At 47.7% G+C, this 20,955-nt stretch overlaps 1 protein-coding gene across 1 annotated transcript in view; it reads left to right on the top strand.

Moving 5' to 3' along the window:
- POLR3F (RNA polymerase III subunit F) overlaps positions 1–20,658 on the top strand; it is a 188,302-nt gene extending 167,644 nt beyond the window's left edge. Inside the window, exon 9 of the mRNA XM_069234734.1 lies at positions 20,113–20,658. Coding sequence (XP_069090835.1) covers positions 20,113–20,190 — 78 coding nt within the window. The 3' untranslated portion in view covers positions 20,191–20,658. The remainder of the gene's footprint in view (positions 1–20,112) is intronic.
- Positions 20,659–20,955: the final 297 nt, after the last annotated feature.

Below are 20,955 nucleotides of genomic sequence, written 5' to 3'. Positions count from 1 at the left end.
TTACTTCCACACAGAGACCGATGCATCGAGGAAGAAGGCATGACTATAGTGCCCTAGCAATGTTTGCTCAATCATCCAGTGCCCCATTAACTAGTGGACAGGAATCCTGTGAACCACTCATTTATGGCAGACATTAGGTAGCCCTGAAAGTGATGGGAAGAAACCTTGTGATCCAGTAACCTAGGGAAGCCAGAATGCAGACACTCTATGGCATAATGACTGATAAACACCTAGTATATGCCCTAGAAAAGTATAGGCAGGTGAGATAAATCCTTGTTTTAACTAGGGACTCAGCAGTTGGCCCAATTGCTAAAAGGCAAGGAATATATGCACTGGTACCTGATGCATTAGGATTGTGTGGCCCAGTAACCGATATTATATGGCCCAGTATCTGATAGTAGCCATTATGTGACCTGCTACCTCAAGTGCAGGCATTTTATATCTCAGTAACTTGCACACCTTTCATGGCTCATATTGTGTGACCAATAACAGATGAACACTGTGTTCTGTTCAGAGTTATCAATGATCAGGTATTCTGTAGCACAGTGGCTATTAGACAAGAAAAGACTGAAGTGCTTGCCCTCTGTGTAAAGTGTAATCACAGAACATCATTATATATTATCATCTACATATTTAAAGTTTGGCTATATTCTAAACACCAGCAGATAGTATGACTGCACTGTTCTTCCATATTCTTTTGATTGCTTTATTAAGAAACATATTTTGCTAGTAATTACCTGTGACTGAATAAAAGATGCTTTATTTTTTAGCTGGCATATACATTTTGATGGTCAATATTCTGGCTGTGGCACTTTTTACCTGGGCATAGTACCTGTTGTTGCATACATTTTTTGTGTGTTTAGATACGATGTGTAGTTTATTACATATAAAAAAAGGAATGCTTTGGACTATTATATGATTTTTTGTGCCAGACAAATTATGTGTACAGTGGCTATTACTGAAGTGTTGGGACACTTTTGTGAGTTACCAATTTCAACAGCATTTAAACCTAGCATCATTAAGCCAACATCATTAAGAGAATGTGCTCTAAAATGTTCACTTTAAAAAAACTTAGGTAGCTAGGAAATGGATGATCCTAAAGGGGGATTCCCTGCTTCTACACCTGTCTTTAAGCACTAGATGGTTCACCTGCATAGTTGCATATCACATCACTCTGTTGCCCTTACAGCCGAAAAAAGTGTGCGCACAAACATTACCCAGCTGCACATGGGGAAGAATAATTAGAGGGAACATTGCTTATAAGTCCCTAGTATATGGTGCAGGATTGTACTGAGTGATAGTAAGTTAAATGTCAGTAGGGGGTGATAACAATCATTTGTGCCACTACCACAGTGACACAGGGAAATCGACTCTAGGCCTGCTACTGCAGCTTTAAATCTGCAAACTGTGCATGGCAAAATAATTCCTTTTTAGGCAGGGCTCGAAAAATCATAAAAATGTTACTAGACCTGCACTGTCGAGTGACTTAAATAATCTACTCAACCTAACTGTAATGTACGTGACCCGTAAACGGGTCTCTAATTGTGTGATCCTAGGCAAATAGTTTACAGAGTTGCAGTTTTCTTAATTCTCAAAAATGATTGCACCTTCAAATATGCAAGCTCAGCATTTCTGCAGTACAAAAAAAACCTATTTTGTTTGATTGAGTAGACTAAAGTTTGCTGCATGCATCACAAGAATCTAGTCCACATACCCATGAGGTCTAGCCCACATAACCTAGGACTTCTTTTAGTTTACTAACAACGTTGCCATCAGGGCAGGAGTGTTTCTCAGTTTCTTTAACCCCTTCTGTGCCGCGGACGTAGTGGTTACGTCCTGCGGCACAGTGCTGCTGTGCCGAGGACGTAACCACTACGTCCTCGGCACACAGCCCAGAGGGAGCGCTCTCGCTCCCTCTGTGGGGTTCCCCCCCACCCCCCCAAGTCAGGGATGGAAGGGGAAGCCCTTCCCCTCCCACCCCCGACCCCCCCCCCCCCAACCCCCCCCCTGTGACGTCAGCGCGCGAGCGCGCGCTGATTAGTCACAGGGTCTCCCCCATCGCGCTGGAAGCAGAGCTTCCAGCGCGATTGAAAAAGAAATGCTTTTGCATTTCTTTTTCAATCCCATGGGGGAGGCCCCGAGAGGCTTCAAAGGGAAGGAAATGTATTTCCTTCCCTTTGAAGTCTCTCACAGGTTTCAAAAGCTGGATTGCTTGCAATCCGGCTTTTGAAACCCCACTAGACACCAGGGATTTTTTTTTTTTTCTTGAAATTGGCAAAAGGGAGCGACCCCTTGGGCAAGGGTCGCTCCCAGGGGGGCATTTTTTTAGGAAGGCCTTTTCTGCCCCCCCTGGGGGCAGATTGGCCTATTATTAGGCCGATCTGCCCCCAGGGGGGGCAGAAACCTCTAGGCACCAGGGACCATTTTTTTTTTTTTTTTTTTTGTGATGAATTCTTTTTTTTTAGGTGGGGAGCGATCCCTTAGGCAAGGGTCGCTCCCCTACGGGGCAATATATATTTAGGCCATTTCTGCCCCCCTTGGGGGCAGATTGGCCTATTTTGATAAGGCCAATCTGCCCCCAAGGGGGGCAGAAACCATTAGACACCAGGGAGTTTGTTTTTGCGCGCGAATGTCACGCAACAAAGCGATCCCTTTGGCAAGGGTCGCTCCCAGGGGGGGCAATTTTTTGGGAAGGCCTTTTCTGCCCCCCCTGGGGGCAGATCGGCCTATTATTAGGCCGATCTGCCCCCAGGGGGGGAAGAAACCTCTAGGCGCCAGGGCAAATTTTTTTTGTGTGTTTTTTTTTTTTTGTTCTTTTTTTTTTTTTTAGAGATGGGGAGCGACCCATCAGGCAAGGGTCGCTCCCCTGGGGGGCAAATTGTATTTAGACCATTTCTGCCCCCCTGGGGGCAGATTGGCCGATTTTAGGTCAATCTGCCCCCAAGGGGGCAGAAACCACTAGGCACCGGGGATTTGTTTTTTGGCGCCAATGTCACGCAGGGGGAGCGACCCCGTAGGCAAGGGTCGCTCCCGGGGGGGGGTGGGGGGGCAAATTTATTTTAGGCCATTTCTGCCCCCCCGGGGGACAGATCGGCCTATTATTAGGCCGAACTGCCCCCGGGGGGGGGCAGAACACTAGGCGCCAGGGCAATTTTTTTTTTGTGTTTTTTTTTTTTTGTTGTTTCTTTTTTTAGAGATGGGGAGCGACCCATCAGGCAAGGGTCGCTCCCCTGGGGGGGCAAATTGTATTTAGACCATTTCTGCCCCCCTGGGGGCAGATTGGCCAATTTTAGGTCAATCTGCCCCCAAGGGGGCAGAAACCACAAGGCACCGGGGATTTGTTTTTTGGCGCCAATGTCACGCAGGGGGAGCGACCCCGTAGGCAAGGGTCGCTCCCGGGGGGGGGGGGTGCCGGTTGGGGGGGCAAATTTATTTTAGGCCATTTCTGCCCCCCCGGGGGACAGATCGGCCTATTTTTCGGCCGAACTGCCCCCGGGGGGGGGCAGAACACTCTAGGCGCCAGGGCAATTTTTTTTTTGTGTTTTTTTTTTTTGTTGTTTCTTTTTTTAGAGATGGGGAGCGACCCATCAGGCAAGGGTCGCTCCCCTGGGGGGGCAAATTGTATTTAGACCATTTCTGCCCCCCTGGGGGCAGATTGGCCAATTTTAGGTCAATCTGCCCCCTAGGGGGCAGAAACCACTAGGCACCGGGGATTTGTTTTTTGGCGCCAATGTCACGCAGGGGGAGCGACCCCGTAGGCAAGGGTCGCTCCCGGGGTGGGGGTGTGGGGGTTGGGGGGGCAAATTTATTTTAGGCCATTTCTGCCCCCCCGGGGGACAGATCGGCCTATTATTAGGCCGAACTGCCCCCGGGGGGGGGGCAGAACACTCTAGGCGCCAGGGCAATTTTTTTTTTTGTGTTTTTTTTTTTGTTGTTTCTTTTTTTAGAGATGGGGAGCGACCCATCAGGCAAGGGTCGCTCCCCTGGGGGGGCAAATTGTATTTAGACCATTTCTGCCCCCCTGGGGGCAGATTGGCCAATTTTGGGTCAATCTGCCCCCAAGGGGCAGAAACCACAAGGCACCGGGGATTTGTTTTTTGGCGCCAATGTCACGCAGGGGGAGCGACCCCGTAGGCAAGGGTCGCTCCCGGGGGGGGGGTGTGGGGGTTGGGGGGGCAAATTTATTTTAGGCCATTTCTGCCCCCCCGGGGGACAGATCGGCCTATTTTTAGGCCGAACTGCCCCCGGGGGGGGGGGGGCAGAACACTCTAGGCGCCAGGGCAATTTTTTTTTTGTGTTTTTTTTTTTTTGTTGTTTCTTTTTTTAGAGATGGGGAGCGACCCATCAGGCAAGGGTCGCTCCCCTGGGGGGGGCAAATTGTATTTAGACCATTTCTGCCCCCCTGGGGGCAGATTGGCCAATTTTAGGTCAATCTTCCCCCTAGGGGGCAGAAACCACTAGGCACCGGGGATTTGTTTTTTGGCGCCAATGTCACGCAGGGGGAGCGACCCCGTAGGCAAGGGTCGCTCCCGGGGGGGGGTGGAGGTTGGGGGGGCAAATTTATTTTAGGCCATTTCTGCCCCCCCAGGGGACATATCGGCCTATTATTAGGCTGAACTGCCCCCGGGGGGGGGGGCAGAACACTCTAGGCACCAGGGCAATTTATTTTTTGTGTTTTTTTTTTTTGTTGTTTCTTTTTTTAGAGATGGGGAGCGACCCATCAGGCAAGGGTCGCTCCCCTGGGGGGGGCAAATTGTATTTAGACCATTTCTGCCCCCCTGGGGGCAGATTGGCCAATTTTAAGTCAATCTGCCCCCAAGGGGGCAGAAACCACTAGGCACCGGGGATTTGTTTTTTGGCGCCAATGTCACGCAGGGGGAGCGACCCCGTAGGCAAGGGTCGCTCCCGGGGGGGGGGGGGGGTGGGGGTTGGGGGGACAAATTTATTTTAGGCCATTTCTGCCCCCCCGGGGGACAGATCGGCCTATTATTAGGCTGAACTGCCCCCGGGGGGGGGGGGGGGCAGAACACTCTAGGCACCAGGGCAATTTTTTTTTTGTGTTTTTTTTTTGTTGTTGTTTCTTTTTTTAGAGATGGGGAGCGACCCATCAGGCAAGGGTCGCTCCCCTGGGGGGGGGCAAATTGTATTTAGACCATTTCTGCCCCCCTGGGGGCAGATTGGCCAATTTTAAGTCAATCTGCCCCCAAGGGGGCAGAAACCACTAGGCACCGGGGATTTGTTTTTTGGCGCCAATGTCACGCAGGGGGAGCGACCCCGTAGGCAAGGGTCGCTCCCGGGGGGGGGGGGGGTTGGGGGGACAAATTTATTTTAGGCCATTTCTGCCCCCCCGGGGGACAGATCGGCCTATTATTAGGCCGAACTGCCCCCGGGGGGGGGCAGAACACTCTAGGCGCCAGGGCAATTTTTTTTTTGTGTTTTTTTTTTTTGTTGTTTCTTTTTTTAGAGATGGGGAGCGACCCATCAGGCAAGGGTCGCTCCCCTGGGGGGGGCAAATTGTATTTAGACCATTTCGGCCCCCCTGGGGGCAGATTGGCCAATTTTAGGTCAATCTTCCCCCTAGGGGGCAGAAACCACTAGGCACCGGGGATTTGTTTTTTGGCGCCAATGTCACGCAGGGGGAGCGACCCCGTAGGCAAGGGTCGCTCCCGGGGGGGGGTGGAGGTTGGGGGGGCAAATTTATTTTAGGCCATTTCTGCCCCCCCGGGGGACAGATCGGCCTATTATTAGGCTGAACTGCCCCCGGGGGGGGGGGGGCAGAACACTCTAGGCACCAGGGCAATTTTTTTTTTGTGTGTTTTTTTTTTGTTGTTTCTTTTTTTAGAGATGGGGAGCGACCCATCAGGCAAGGGTCGCTCCCCTGGGGGGGGCAAATTGTATTTAGACCATTTCTGCCCAAAGGGGGCAGAAACCACTAGGCACCGGGGATTTGTTTTTTGGCGCCAATGTCACGCAGGGGGAGCGACCCCGTAGGCAAGGGTCGCTCCCGGGGGGGGGTGGAGGTTGGGGGGGCAAATTTATTTTAGGCCATTTCTGCCCCCCCGGGGGACAGATCGGCCTATTATTAGGCTGAACTGCCCCCGGGGGGGGGGGGGCAGAACACTCTAGGCACCAGGGCAATTTTTTTTTTGTGTTTTTTTTTTGTTGTTTCTTTTTTTAGAGATGGGGAGCGACCCATCAGGCAAGGGTCGCTCCCCTGGGGGGGGCAGAAACCACTAGGCACCGGGGATTTGTTTTTTGCCGCCAATGTCACGCAGGGGGAGCGACCCCGTAGGCAAGGGTCGCTCCCGGGGGGGGGGGGGGTGGGGGTTGGGGGGACAAATTTATTTTAGGCCATTTCTGCCCCCCCGGGGGACAGATCGGCCTATTATTAGGCCGAACTGCCCCCGGGGGGGGGCAGAACACTCTAGGCGCCAGGGCAATTTTTTTTTTTTATTTTTTTTTTTTGTTTCTTTTTTTAGAGATGGGGAGCGACCCATCAGGCAAGGGTCGCTCCCCTGGGGGGGGCAAATTGTATTTAGACCATTTCTGCCCCCCTGGGGGCAGATTGGCCAATTTTAGGTCAATCTTCCCCCTAGGGGGCAGAAACCACTAGGCACCGGGGATTTGTTTTTTGGCGCCAATGTCACGCAGGGGGAGCGACCCCGTAGGCAAGGGTCGCTCCCGGGGGGGGGTGGAGGTTGGGGGGGCAAATTTATTTTAGGCCATTTCTGCCCCCCCGGGGGACAGATCGGCCTATTATTAGGCCGAACTGCCCCCGGGGGGGGGGGGGGGCAGAACACTCTAGGCACCAGGGCAATTTTTTTTTTGTGTTTTTTTTTTTTGTTGTTTCTTTTTTTAGAGATGGGGAGCGACCCATCAGGCAAGGGTCGCTCCCCTGGGGGGGGCAAATTGTATTTAGACCATTTCTGCCCCCCTGGGGGCAGATTGGCCAATTTTAAGTCAATCTGCCCCCAAGGGGGCAGAAACCACTAGGCACCGGGGATTTGTTTTTTGGCGCCAATGTCACGCAGGGGGAGCGACCCCGTAGGCAAGGGTCGCTCCCGGGGGGGGGGTGGGGGGACAAATTTATTTTAGGCCATTTCTGCCCCCCCGGGGGACAGATCGGCCTATTATTAGGCCGAACTGCCCCCGGGGGGGGGCAGAACACTCTAGGCGCCAGGGCAATTTTTTTTTTTGTTTTTTTTTTTGTTGTTTCTTTTTTTAGAGATGGGGAGCGACCCATCAGGCAAGGGTCGCTCCCCTGGGGGGGGCAAATTGTATTTAGACCATTTCTGCCCCCCTGGGGGCAGATTGGCCAATTTTAGGTCAATCTTCCCCCTAGGGGGCAGAAACCACTAGGCACCGGGGATTTGTTTTTTGGCGCCAATGTCACGCAGGGGGAGTGACCCCGTAGGCAAGGGTCGCTCCCGGGGGGGGGGGGGGTGGAGGTTGGGGGGGCAAATTTATTTTAGGCCATTTCTGCCCCCCCGGGGGACAGATCGGCCTATTATTAGGCCGAACTGCCCCCGGGGGGGGGGGGCAGAACACTCTAGGCGCCAGGGCAATTTTTTTTGTGTGTTTTTTTTTTTTGTTGTTTCTTTTTTTAGAGATGGGGAGCGACCCATCAGGCAAGGGTCGCTCCCCTGGGGGGGGCAAATTGTATTTAGACCATTTCTGCCCCCCTGGGGGCAGATTGGCCAATTTTAAGTCAATCTGCCCCCAAGGGGGCAGAAACCACTAGGCACCGGGGATTTGTTTTTTGGCGCCAATGTCACGCAGGGGGAGCGACCCCGTAGGCAAGGGTCGCTCCCGGGGGGGGGGGTGGGGGTTGGGGGGGCAAATTTATTTTAGGCCATTTCTGCCCCCCGGGGGACAGATCGGCCTATTATTAGGCCAAACTGCCCCCGGGGGGGGGGGGGGGCAGAAACCTCTAGGCGCCAGGGGAATTTTTCTTTTTTTTTTTCTTTGTTTTTTTTTTTTAGAGATGGGGAGCGACCCATCAGGCAAAAGTCGCTCCCCTGGGGGACAAATTGTATTTAGGCCATTTCTGCCCCCCTTGGGGGCAGATTGGCTGAGTTTAGGTCAACCTGCCCCCAAGGGGGCAGAAACCACTAGCACCGGGGATTTGTTTTTTGGTGCCAATGTCACGCAGGGGGAGCGACCCCGTAGGCAAGGGTCGCTCCCGGCGGGGGAGGGTGGGGGTTGGGGGGGCAAATTTATTTTAGGGCATTTCTGCCCCCCCCCCCCCTGGGGCCGGCTGAGCTACAGGCCAAACACCACAGGTAGGCACCTTGCAAAAAACACCTCTGTTTTCTGTGAAAAAATATGTTGTGTCCACGTTGTGTTTTGGGCCATTTCCTTTTGTGGGCGCTAGGCCTACCCACAGAAGTGATGTACCATTTTTATCGAGAGACTTAGGGGAACGCTGGGTGGAAGGAAATTTGTGGCTCCTCTCAGATTCCAGAACTTTCTGTCACCGAAATGAGAGGAAAAAGTGTTTTTTGGGCCAAATTTTGATGTTTGCAAAGGATTCTGGGTAACATAACCTGGTCAGAGCCCCGCAAGTCACCCCATCTTGGATTCCCCTGGGTTTCTAGTTTTCAAAAATGCACTGGTTTGCTAGGTTTCCTCAGGTGTCGGCTGAGCTACAGGCCAAAATCCACAGGTAGGCACTGCTTTTTATAAAAAAAATGTGATGTGTCCACGTTGTGTTTTGGGCCCTTTCCTTTCGTGGGCGCTAGTCCTACCCACACAAGTGAGGTATCATTTTTATCGGGAGACTTGGGGGAACGCTGGGTAGAAGGAAATTTGTGGCTCCTCTCAGATTCCAGAACTTTCTGCCACAGAAATGTGAGTAACATGTGTATTTTTAGCCAAATTTTGAGGTTTGCAAAGGATTCTGGGTAACAGAACCTGGTCCGAGCCCCGCAAGTCACCCCTCCTTGGATTCCCCTAGGTCTCTAGTTTTCAGAAATGCACAGGTTTGGTAGGTTTCCCTAGGTGGCGGCTGAGCTAGAGGCCAAAATCTACAGGTAGTCACTTTGCTAAAAACAGCTCTGTTTTCTGTGATATGTCCACGTTGTGTTTTGGGGCATATCCTGTCGCGGGCGCTAGGCCTACCCACACAAGTGAGGTATCATTTTTATCGGGAGACTTGGGGGAACGCTGGGTAGAAGGAAATTAGTGGCTCCTCTCAGATTCCAGAACTTTCTGCCACAGAAATGTGAGTAACATGTGTATTTTTAGCGAAATTTTGAGGTTTGCAAAGGATTCTGGGTAACAGAACCTGGTCCGAGCCCCGCAAGTCACCCCTCCTTGGATTCCCCTAGGTCTCTAGTTTTCAGAAATGCACAGGTTTGGTAGGTTTCCCTAGGTGCTGGCTGAGCTAGAGGCCAAAATCTACAGGTAGGCACTTTGCAAAAAACACCTCTGTTTTTTTCCAAAATTTAGGATGTGTCCACGTTGCGCTTTGGGGTGTTTCCTGTCGCCGGCGCTAGGCCTACCCACGCAAGTGAGGTATCATTTTTATCGGGAGACTTGGGGGAACGCTGGGTGGAAGGAAATTTGTAGCTCCTCTCAGATTCCAGAACTTTCTGCCACAGAAATGTGAGGGACATGTGTTTTTTTAGCCAAATTTTGAGGTTTGCAAAGGATTCTGGGTAACATAACCTGGTCAGAGCCCCGCAAGTCACCCCATCTTGGATTCCCCTGGGTTTCTAGTTTTCAAAAATGCACTGGTTTGCTAGGTTTCCTCAGGTGTCGGCTGAGCTACAGGCCAAAATCCACAGGTAGGCACTGCTTTTTATAAAAAAATGTGATGTGTCCACGTTGTGTTTTGGGCCCTTTCCTTTCGTGGGCGCTAGTCCTACCCACACAAGTGAGGTATCATTTTTATCGGGAGACTTGGGGGAACGCTGGGTAGAAGGAAATTTGTGGCTCCTCTCAGATTCCAGAACTTTCTGCCACAGAAATGTGAGTAACATGTGTATTTTTAGCCAAATTTTGAGGTTTGCAAAGGATTCTGGGTAACAGAACCTGGTCCGAGCCCCGCAAGTCACCCCTCCTTGGATTCCCCTAGGTCTCTAGTTTTCAGAAATGCACAGGTTTGGTAGGTTTCCCTAGGTGGCGGCTGAGCTAGAGGCCAAAATCTACAGGTAGTCACTTTGCTAAAAACAGCTCTGTTTTCTGTGATATGTCCACGTTGTGTTTTGGGGCATATCCTGTCGCGGGCGCTAGGCCTACCCACACAAGTGAGGTATCATTTTTATCGGGAGACTTGGGGGAACGCTGGGTAGAAGGAAATTAGTGGCTCCTCTCAGATTCCAGAACTTTCTGCCACAGAAATGTGAGTAACATGTGTATTTTTAGCGAAATTTTGAGGTTTGCAAAGGATTCTGGGTAACAGAACCTGGTCCGAGCCCCGCAAGTCACCCCTCCTTGGATTCCCCTAGGTCTCTAGTTTTCAGAAATGCACAGGTTTGGTAGGTTTCCCTAGGTGCTGGCTGAGCTAGAGGCCAAAATCTACAGGTAGGCACTTTGCAAAAAACACCTCTGTTTTTTTCCAAAATTTAGGATGTGTCCACGTTGCGCTTTGGGGTGTTTCCTGTCGCCGGCGCTAGGCCTACCCACGCAAGTGAGGTATCATTTTTATCGGGAGACTTGGGGGAACGCTGGGTGGAAGGAAATTTGTAGCTCCTCTCAGATTCCAGAACTTTCTGCCACAGAAATGTGAGGGACATGTGTTTTTTTAGCCAAATTTTGAGGTTTGCAAAGGATTCTGGGTAACATAACCTGGTCAGAGCCCCGCAAGTCACCCCATCTTGGATTCCCCTGGGTTTCTAGTTTTCAAAAATGCACTGGTTTGCTAGGTTTCCTCAGGTGTCGGCTGAGCTACAGGCCAAAATCCACAGGTAGGCACTGCTTTTTATAAAAAAATGTGATGTGTCCACGTTGTGTTTTGGGCCCTTTCCTTTCGTGGGCGCTAGTCCTACCCACACAAGTGAGGTATCATTTTTATCGGGAGACTTGGGGGAACGCTGGGTAGAAGGAAATTTGTGGCTCCTCTCAGATTCCAGAACTTTCTGCCACAGAAATGTGAGTAACATGTGTATTTTTAGCCAAATTTTGAGGTTTGCAAAGGATTCTGGGTAACAGAACCTGGTCCGAGCCCCGCAAGTCACCCCTCCTTGGATTCCCCTAGGTCTCTAGTTTTCAGAAATGCACAGGTTTGGTAGGTTTCCCTAGGTGGCGGCTGAGCTAGAGGCCAAAATCTACAGGTAGTCACTTTGCTAAAAACAGCTGTTTTCTGTGATATGTCCACGTTGTGTTTTGGGGCATATCCTGTCGCGGGCGCTAGGCCTACCCACACAAGTGAGGTATCATTTTTATCGGGAGACTTGGGGGAACGCTGGGTAGAAGGAAATTAGTGGCTCCTCTCAGATTCCAGAACTTTCTGCCACAGAAATGTGAGTAACATGTGTATTTTTAGCAAAATGTTGAGGTTTGCAAAGGATTCTGGGTAACAGAACCTGGTCCGAGCCCCGCAAGTCACCCCTCCTTGGATTCCCCTAGGTCTCTAGTTTTCAGAAATGCACAGGTTTGGTAGGTTTCCCTAGGTGCTGGCTGAGCTAGAGGCCAAAATCTACAGGTAGGCACTTTGCAAAAAACACCTCTGTTTTTTTCCAAAATTTAGGATGTGTCCACGTTGCGCTTTGGGGTGTTTCCTGTCGCCGGCGCTAGGCCTACCCACGCAAGTGAGGTATCATTTTTATCGGAAGACTTGGGGGAACGCTGGGTGGAAGGAAATTTGTGGCTCCTCTCAGATTCCAGAACTTTCTGCCACAGAAATGTGAGGAACATGTGTTTTTTTAGCCAAATTTTGAGATTTGCAAAGGATTCTGGGTAACAGAACCTGGTCCGAGCCCCGCAAGTCACCCCTCCTTGGATTCCCCTAGGTCTCTAGTTTTCAGAAATGCACAGGTTTGGTAGGTTTCCCTAGGTGGCGGCTGAGCTAGAGGCCAAAATCTACAGGTAGTCACTTTGCTAAAAACAGCTCTGTTTTCTGTGATATGTCCACGTTGTGTTTTGGGGCATATCCTGTCGCGGGCGCTAGGCCTACCCACACAAGTGAGGTATCATTTTTATCGGGAGACGTGGGGGAACGCTGGGTGGAAGGAAATTTGTGGCTCCTCTCAGATTCCAGAACTTTCTGCCACAGAAATGTGAGGAACATGTGTTTTTTTAGCCAAATTTTGAGATTTGCAAAGGATTCTGGGTAACAGAACCTGGTCCGAGCCCCGCAAGTCACCCCTCCTTGGATTCTCCTAGGTCTCTAGTTTTTAGAAATGCACAGGTTTGGTAGGTTTCCCTAGGTGGCGGCTGAGCTAGAGGCCAAAATCTACAGGTAGTCACTTTGCTAAAAACAGCTCTGTTTTCTGTGATATGTCCACGTTGTGTTTTGGGGCATATCCTGTCGCGGGCGCTAGGCCTACCCACACAAGTGAGGTATCATTTTTATCGGGAGACATGGGGGAACGCTGGGTGGAAGGAAATTTGTGGCTCCTCTCAGATTCCAGAACTTTCTGCCACAGAAATGTGAGGAACATGTGTTTTTTTAGCCAAATTTTGAGGTTTGCAAAGGATTCTGGGTAACAGAACCTGGTCCGAGCCCCGCAAGTCACCCCTCCTTGGATTCCCCTAGGTCTCTAGTTTTCAGAAATGCACAGGTTTGGTAGGTTTCCATAGGTGGCGGCTGAGCTAGAGGCCAAAATCTACAGGTAGTCACTTTGCTAAAAACAGCTCTGTTTTCTGTGATATGTCCACGTTGTGTTTTGGGGCATATCCTGTCGCGGGCGCTAGGCCTACCCACACAAGTGAGGTATCATTTTTATCGGGAGACGTGGGGGAACGCTGGGTGGAAGGAAATTTGTGGCTCCTCTCAGATTCCAGAACTTTCTGCCACAGAAATGTGAGGAACATGTGTTTTTTTAGCGAAATGTTGAGGTTTGCAAAGGATTCTGGGTAACAGAACCTGGTCCGAGCCCCGCAAGTCACCCCTCCTTGGATTCCCCTAGGTCTCTAGTTTTTAGAAATGCACAGGTTTGGTAGGTTTCCCTAGGTGGCGGCTGAGCTAGAGGCCAAAATCTACAGGTAGTCACTTTGCTAAAAACAGCTCTGTTTTCTGTGATATGTCCACGTTGTGTTTTGGGGCATATCCTGTCGCGGGCGCTAGGCCTACCCACACAAGTGAGGTATCATTTTTATCGGGAGACATGGGGGAACGCTGGGTGGAAGGAAATTTGTGGCTCCTCTCAGATTCCAGAACTTTCTGCCACAGAAATGTGAGGAACATGTGTTTTTTTAGCCAAATTTTGAGGTTTGCAAAGGATTCTGGGTAACAGAACCTGGTCCGAGCCCCGCAAGTCACCCCTCCTTGGATTCCCCTAGGTCTCTAGTTTTCAGAAATGCACAGGTTTGGTAGGTTTCCATAGGTGGCGGCTGAGCTAGAGGCCAAAATCTACAGGTAGTCACTTTGCTAAAAACAGCTCTGTTTTCTGTGATATGTCCACGTTGTGTTTTGGGGCATATCCTGTCGCGGGCGCTAGGCCTACCCACACAAGTGAGGTATCATTTTTATCGGGAGACGTGGGGGAACGCTGGGTGGAAGGAAATTTGTGGCTTCTCTCAGATTCCAGAACTTTCTGCCACAGAAATGTGAGGAACATGTGTTTTTTTTAGCCAAATTTTGAGGTTTGCAAAGGATTCTGGGTAACAGAACCTGGTCCGAGCCACACAAGTCACCCCTCCTTGGATTCCCCTAGGTCTCTAGTTTTCAGAAATGCACAGGTTTGGTAGGTTTCCCTAGGTGGCGGCTGAGCTAGAGGCCAAAATCTACAGGTAGTCACTTTGCTAAAAACAGCTCTGTTTTCTGTGATGTGTCCACGTTGTGTTTTGGGGCATATCCTGTCGCGGGTGCTAGGCCTACCCACACAAGTGAGGTATCATTTTTATCGGGAGACGTGGGGGAACGCTGGGTGGAAGGAAATTTGTGGCTCCTCTCAGATTCCATAACTTTCTGCCACAGAAATGTGAGGAACATGTGTTTTTTTAGCCAAATTTTGAGGTTTGCAAAGGATTCTGGGTAACAGAACCTGGTCCGAGCCACACAAGTCACCCCTCCTTGGATTCCCCTAGGTCTCTAGTTTTCAGAAATGCACAGGTTTGGTAGGTTTCCCTAGGTGGCGGCTGAGCTAGAGGCCAAAATCTACAGGTAGTCACTTTGCTAAAAACAGCTCTGTTTTCTGTGATGTGTCCATGTTGTGTTTTGGGGCATATCCTGTCGCGGGTGCTAGGCCTACCCACACAAGTGAGGTACCATTTTTATCGGGAGACTTGGGGGAACATAGATTAGCAAAACAAGTACTATTGCCCCTTGTCTTTCTCTACATTTTTTCCTTCCAAATATAGGAGTGTGTGTAAAAAAGACATCTATTTGAGAAATTCCCTGTAATTCACGTGCTACTATGGTCACCCCGGAATTCAGAGATGTGCAAATAACCACTGCTCCTCAACACCTTATCTTGTGCCCTTTTTGGAAATGCAAAGGTTTTCTTGATAGCAATTTTTTACTCCTTATATTTCAGCAAATGAATTGCTGTATACCCGGTATAGAATGAAAACGCACTGCAGGGTGCAGCTCATTTATTGGCTCTGGGTTCCTCGGGTTCTTAATGAACCTACAAGCCCTATATATCCCCGCAACCAGAGGAGTCCAGCAGACGTAACGGTATATTGCTTTCGATAATCTGACATTGCAGGGAAAAGTTACAGAGTAAAACGTAGAGAAAAATTGATGGTTTTTTCACCTCAATTTCAATATTTTTCTTTTTCAGCTGTTATTTTCTGTAGGAAACCCTTGTAGGATCTACACAAATGACCCCTTGCTGAATTCAGAATTTTGTCTACTTTTCAGAAATGTTTAGGTTTCTGGGATCCAGCATTGGTTTCATGACCATTCCTGTCACTGACTGGAAGGAGGCTGAAAGCACAAAAAATTGCACAAATGGGGTATGCCCCAGTAAAATGCCAAAATTGTGTTGAAAAATTGGGTTTTCTGATTCAAGTCTGCCTGTTCCTGAAAGCTGGGAAGCTGCTGAGTTTAGCACCGCAAACCCTTTGTTGATGCCATTTTCAGGGGAAAAACCACAAGCCTTCTTCTGCAGCCACTTTTTCCAATTTTTTTGAAAAAAACGAAATTTTCACTGTATTTTGGCCAATTTCTTGGCCTCCTTCAAGGGAACCCACAAAGTCTGGGTACCTCTAGAATCCCTAGGATGTTGGAAAAAAAGGACGCAAATTTGGCTTGGTTAGCTTATGTGGACAAAAAGTTATGAGGGCCTAAGCGCGAACTGCCCCAAATAGGCAAAAAAAGGCCCGGCACAGGAGGGGGAAAAGGCCTGGCAGCGAAGGGGTTAAACACTCAATTTTAATATATTTCTAAACCATGAAGTGGTAACATATTGTCACCTACACACAGTAACTTTCCACGACATGTCCAAAAACCTCTCCACTGACTTGCAGCTTTAATGATAAAACTAACAATCTGAGAAAATTGGGTTTCAGAAAACATATCCTTTGCACATCAACATATAAAGTATTCTGGTTTGTTTTCATCCTATCAAAATATTTTGTCATCACACAGAAATATGAAAAAGGGTTTTCACAACTACTGAAATGTATTTTGAAATGTTTGCACTGTTGACTTAGTCATTTAAATGTTGTGTGTCAGGAAAATCCTGACACTCTATATCCTTTTATTTTACATCCTAAGCATCAGGTCAAACAGTTCACCTTACAAAGTCCTGAAACTACAGTCAGAAGGAAAATTAATTATAAGAAAAACTGACATTTGACGTCTGTGAACACAAAGCAAATGTGACATAAGAACAAGATTTAAAGGCATCTTTTATTGCCCTCGACTTTTCAACTAACAGAACACCTGTTCAGTGTCAACTCGCCAGAAGGGACGAGTAAGTATTAAAAATAGCTTGACCTGATCAAATAAGACTCACCAATGCGAGTGGTCGAGTGGATTTTTTTTTAGCCCTGTTAGGTCTGTGGGCTTTTAACCATACCCATCACTATCACTCGTTCATGTGCTTGCCTTTCAAAAATCCTTTGCCATTGGTAAATGCTTTGTTTGTCCCTCCTTGGGGCAGTTTTGTTACTGCCTTGGCCATCGACCCTGTTACATGGATAATTGCACGTTTGCTGATACTTTTGACTGCAAGCGAACTTCTTTTTCCTCCTGTGTCTGTTCTTTGCACTCATGGTGGCTGTAGCACTTTGAATTGACTTGCTTATGTCAACTGTTTTACTTTTTACTTTCAATTTATAGGGCAAGAAAAGTCCAGTTAGGAATTTACAACACTAATAGCTCTAACCCGAGCAAACGCAAGACCCATTGCTTTGCAAATGCTTGTTAATAATGTCTTCAGGTTAAAACCTTCTTTTTTTTTTTTAATATTAGTAAGCCACCTCAAGGGAAGGCCTGGATAGCCCACCAGCCAGGCTGCTTAACAGGGCATGTTTCTTTTGTATCTAACACACCATGAAAGCATCTTGGCTGATTTCACTGTAGCAAGCCTAGTGGTACCATTGGCTAACATGGAGTTTTACTAGCCACCACACTGAGTGCTAACTTCCATTTGGGACCACCAAAGATATTTTTCCAACATATCTAGTTAACTGTTGTATTGAACAAGCATTGCTGAAATTAGATTAGGCAACTTTTAATGAAATGGTGACTTTAGAAAATCACCACTCTTGCCCAAACATTTAGTAGCCTTCCCTGTTTTTTTTGCAGCACTTTTCACTTGAGACAGCATGCTTTCTCCAAGAATGTGTGAAGTGCTCCCAGGAACAGAAAACAAAGAGTATTGCGAAAGAGAGAAGATATGACTTCCTCCAGCAAGAAGACTACTGGGCGGTGGACACAGATGGCCCAGCTCGAAAGAGGCTACTGCATCAGTGAAGCAAATGACAATCAGACCTTCTCCTGCCTGCTTCTGTGTGTAGATCGACAGACTGGCATCTCATCGAAAGGGAAAACCCTGTTGCAGAACTAGGTACCTAGGGGGAGTGACTCATTATGCTGGGTACATCCCAGGGGTGTGCAGAGAACTCCTTCCAAGAGAAGAAAGTTTTGCCATCGTGGTTTAGGGTAGAGAGGGGTATCCTGGGATTGTCTGTGGGTCAACCCCCCTGCCCCCCAGGAAAAAACAAAGTAGGAAGGGTAGCTTTGTGGGAACTACTGCCCCATTGACTAGTGAGACCTCCCCCTTGCATTGCTTCACACTTGAAACAACAGGACACAATGCTAAAGAAACTCAGCACTCTTAATACGAAGTAATGTATTTATAAAGGCACTTCCCAAACATCAAATGAAAGACAAACATATAGAAATAAGTATATAAATCAAGTGATCAAGACTTAAGATATCCCAGCAGAAGAAATGTATGATACATCAACAGCACATATTTACATGAACCAAATTAATAAGACTTAGAATACATCACAGATTGAGTTGCAGTCAACATCCTTGCCAGCGACTGGGGAGTCCTCAGCAGTTGGGCAGCAAGTCTCTGTAGGGACCACCAAAAGACCCCTGAGCAAGGTGTCCATTCCACAGGTGCGCTCCTGTCCGAGATTCAATTCTCACCGCCTTTTATACCTTAAACAACTCATGGAAAGAGTTCTAGAAACCCCCTCCCTTCTGTTATGAAATTAAAGCAGGCTGTACTTGTCTGCCTCAAAATCACTTGCAGGAGCTGGCCAGGCTCCTGTGTTTGCTCTGAGGAGAAAGAGTTGTCCATTCCTCTGGCAAACACAAACTCAACCTTGTGCATGTTGTTAAATGTGCATCCCAAATACCATGTTCCAGCTCTGTACTTCCGAAGAGAAAAACAGCTGCTGCAGGACACAAAATGTAGTTTGATCCACATAGCATCACACCCTACCACAAACAAGAAACCAGTATAAAAGTGGCAACTGACAACAACTGTCCTCAGATCATTGCTCAACTGGTAAGAAGACAGGAGGAGGACTGTCCTGCTGCTCTGGACCCAGCAAAGACAGGCTTCACCTAGCAAGCACTGCACCTGTTGAACTCAAGGGGCTAGGAAAGAAGACTGTGTCTGATGTGCCCACTTGTGGAAGATCTTCATTTGTGCCCAGAATTGAGGGGCAACTGCCCTGCTGCTCCTACAGAAGCTGCACCAAAGACTGAACAGCACCTGCTGAACCGAAGGCACTTGCCAAGAGGACTGTTCCCTCGGTGGGCAGTTGTGGAAAAAGGATCCACTAGTACCAGGTCTGAAGAAATGACTCCAGGAGCTAAGTGGCTAGCCCCTCTTCAACACTAGGAACACAGAAGCTGAGGGAAGCCTGCACTTGAGGGCGCACCTGCCCACCGCTGGATGCTGAAATGCCTGCTGGGAGACTGAGTCCTAACCGGCACAAGGTGTCCCCAAGTCCATAAAACTCGTGGTCATTGTAAAAGTGAACCGTGTTCATCCTGTAAGAAAAATACTCTCACCTGTAGACAGTGGCGGTTACTGGACAGCAGTTAACCAGTGGCAACTGGACTTCAAGGGGACATAGTAGGAGAGGAAGTCCTGTTGCTGGAGAGGACAGCTCACATTTGTGGACTCTTAGGTGGCCCCAGAAATACTCATCCCATCTTGTCCGCAGCTTCAGCATCTTCTCTACATGCCCAGCATCAGGATCAATTCTTTGATGCAACCACAATCCTGGTGAAATCTTCTGTGAGGACTCTGAGGCTGCTGAACCAACAGTTAACTGTCCCCCTAGGCCTGAGTGGTCTTCATGATTAGCTCCCAGCCTGTTGTAGCCAGTCCAAGAGAGGACTGATAGTTGTCCTGGCCAGTGGTTCGTGAACTACTATGCAGATCACAACGATTTGTTGGAACTTAGAAGAATTTACTTACCTTTTAAAAATCATATCTTTGGTTCTCCTTAATAGATTTTTGTCATCTTGGTACCTAAATTAAGATAAAAACACACTATTTTTATAAACTCGGTTTGGATTTTTATTGTATTGTGTTTTTTTCCTGGTGTTTTGGTATCTCTAAATGCTTTATACTTGTTCCTTTGACTAAGCCTGACTGCTCAGGGTCACAGCTGCCAGGACTAAACTATGTGTTCAATTAAAGAAACCTGACTGGGCCTGATAAGAGATTGTGATATTATTACTTGGTGAGGTCTCACAACCACACAACATTACCAACTTACCTACACCAATCCTGGTTGGATCGGTAACAAAACAAATAAAAGCTCTGCATGATGTGCACAATTACAAACTGACAGCCGTGCAAAGGTTTTTTAAAAATTATTATTTATCCATGCTACATAGCATCAGGGCTAAAAAAAACATTGGCAAAGCCAGTAAGTCCTAAAGACAAGACCTATTGGCTTTGCCAATTTTTGTTTTCAAAGCTTTCTCCAGTCGGAAAACATATATGGTCCCGCTGGAGAAGATCAGGATCACTTGTTTGCCTGCAGTCTCAATGGCATTTCAGCAGAGAATGTATGCTTCACATAGTTGAAAATTTACTAGCCACCACTGTTGATGATCTGTTAGTTGAAGGAAAGCACTTACAGGGAATAAGGAAGAATAGATGTACTTGACTCCTCTCGGCTCAAATTGTATATGATTTTCATATTTAGGTATTGATTTAATCTGTGCATTTCTATAGGACAGATGAATGGATATGTTTTTGAACTCTACCCAGAGGTACTCATTAGGAAATATGTTGTGGGCAATGGTTTGAAATGTAAAATTATAAATACTCAGACGATCTTTCTAAGCCCTGCAGACATATTTGCTTATCCTGCTGTTGTTGTATATCATGTTATTCAATTGTTGCCAACCCGCCTAAGTTACTGTGAGTAAATTGTAAATATGAAATGGAAATACATATATAAAATTACCTTTATTCCTTCATTGCTTGTTCTGTTTCTCATAAAGCATAACTCCTGCTAATTATGTAATTTTTATGTGTACAAAAAATAAAGCATTATATTTCCTCCTAGGTGTTCGATGACTGCCATGAAGGTGGTGACATTTCTCCTTCAAACTGTATCTACATGACTGAGTGGTTTGAATTTTAATTCTGAAAACCGCCTGAGCTGCCCCAAGGAAATCGAGGCGAGTTGTTAGTTTTCACCGCGAGCTGCAACACCATCTAACTCTTGGGAAAAAGAAAAAACTTGCACATGCTTTGGGTTTGTGGAGTATAATGTGACTGCGGTTTCGGCTATTTATTTTACGTTGGACACACCGGAAACAATTTTACCCTTTCAGAGCTGAACCTTTAAATACGTGAACAGCTTCAGTTAGAAAAACTTCAGGGTGCAGATAACCCTCAAAGAACGGAATGGATTCCTATATGAACTGATTATAACACTGCAAACACATTGTTGATGGGGTTGAGATATGAGCTCACTGGCCACAGTTCGAATTTTTAACCGTACCTCCAAATGAATTGTGTGTTGCCTCAGTGTTAAAGACCTTCTGTTAGAGCGTTTTATGTTGATTACTGAATGGTGTTAATTAATAAAATCTGGAGATGAATAGGAGGCAATTATGAAATGTGCATGAATGGATTGGCAGCCGAGTGTAATGTTTTTGAGGGAGATGATTTTAACTGTCTTTCAGAAGTGCCTTCCATCTTTTAAAAGCCTTAGCGTATTTAGACATCCATACTGGGCCTGCAAGATTGGTTTGTAATCAAGTGCTTCATCTGACCAGGCCGATAACCAAACCGTTTTTTTTTATAGTGAAAAAAAGACTGTTCTGATTTGAATAGGAGAGGTTTATTCTCTGGCTGCAGAACCAGCATTGAGGTGTTCCAGACAGTGGATCTGGCTGAGGCT

The sequence above is a fragment of the Pleurodeles waltl genome, chromosome 5 (genome assembly GCF_031143425.1).
Source record: "Pleurodeles waltl isolate 20211129_DDA chromosome 5, aPleWal1.hap1.20221129, whole genome shotgun sequence".
NCBI lineage: Eukaryota > Metazoa > Chordata > Amphibia > Caudata > Salamandridae > Pleurodeles > Pleurodeles waltl.
Note: the sequence above shows the minus strand (reverse complement) of the source record. Positions and strands in the feature narration are given on the sequence as shown.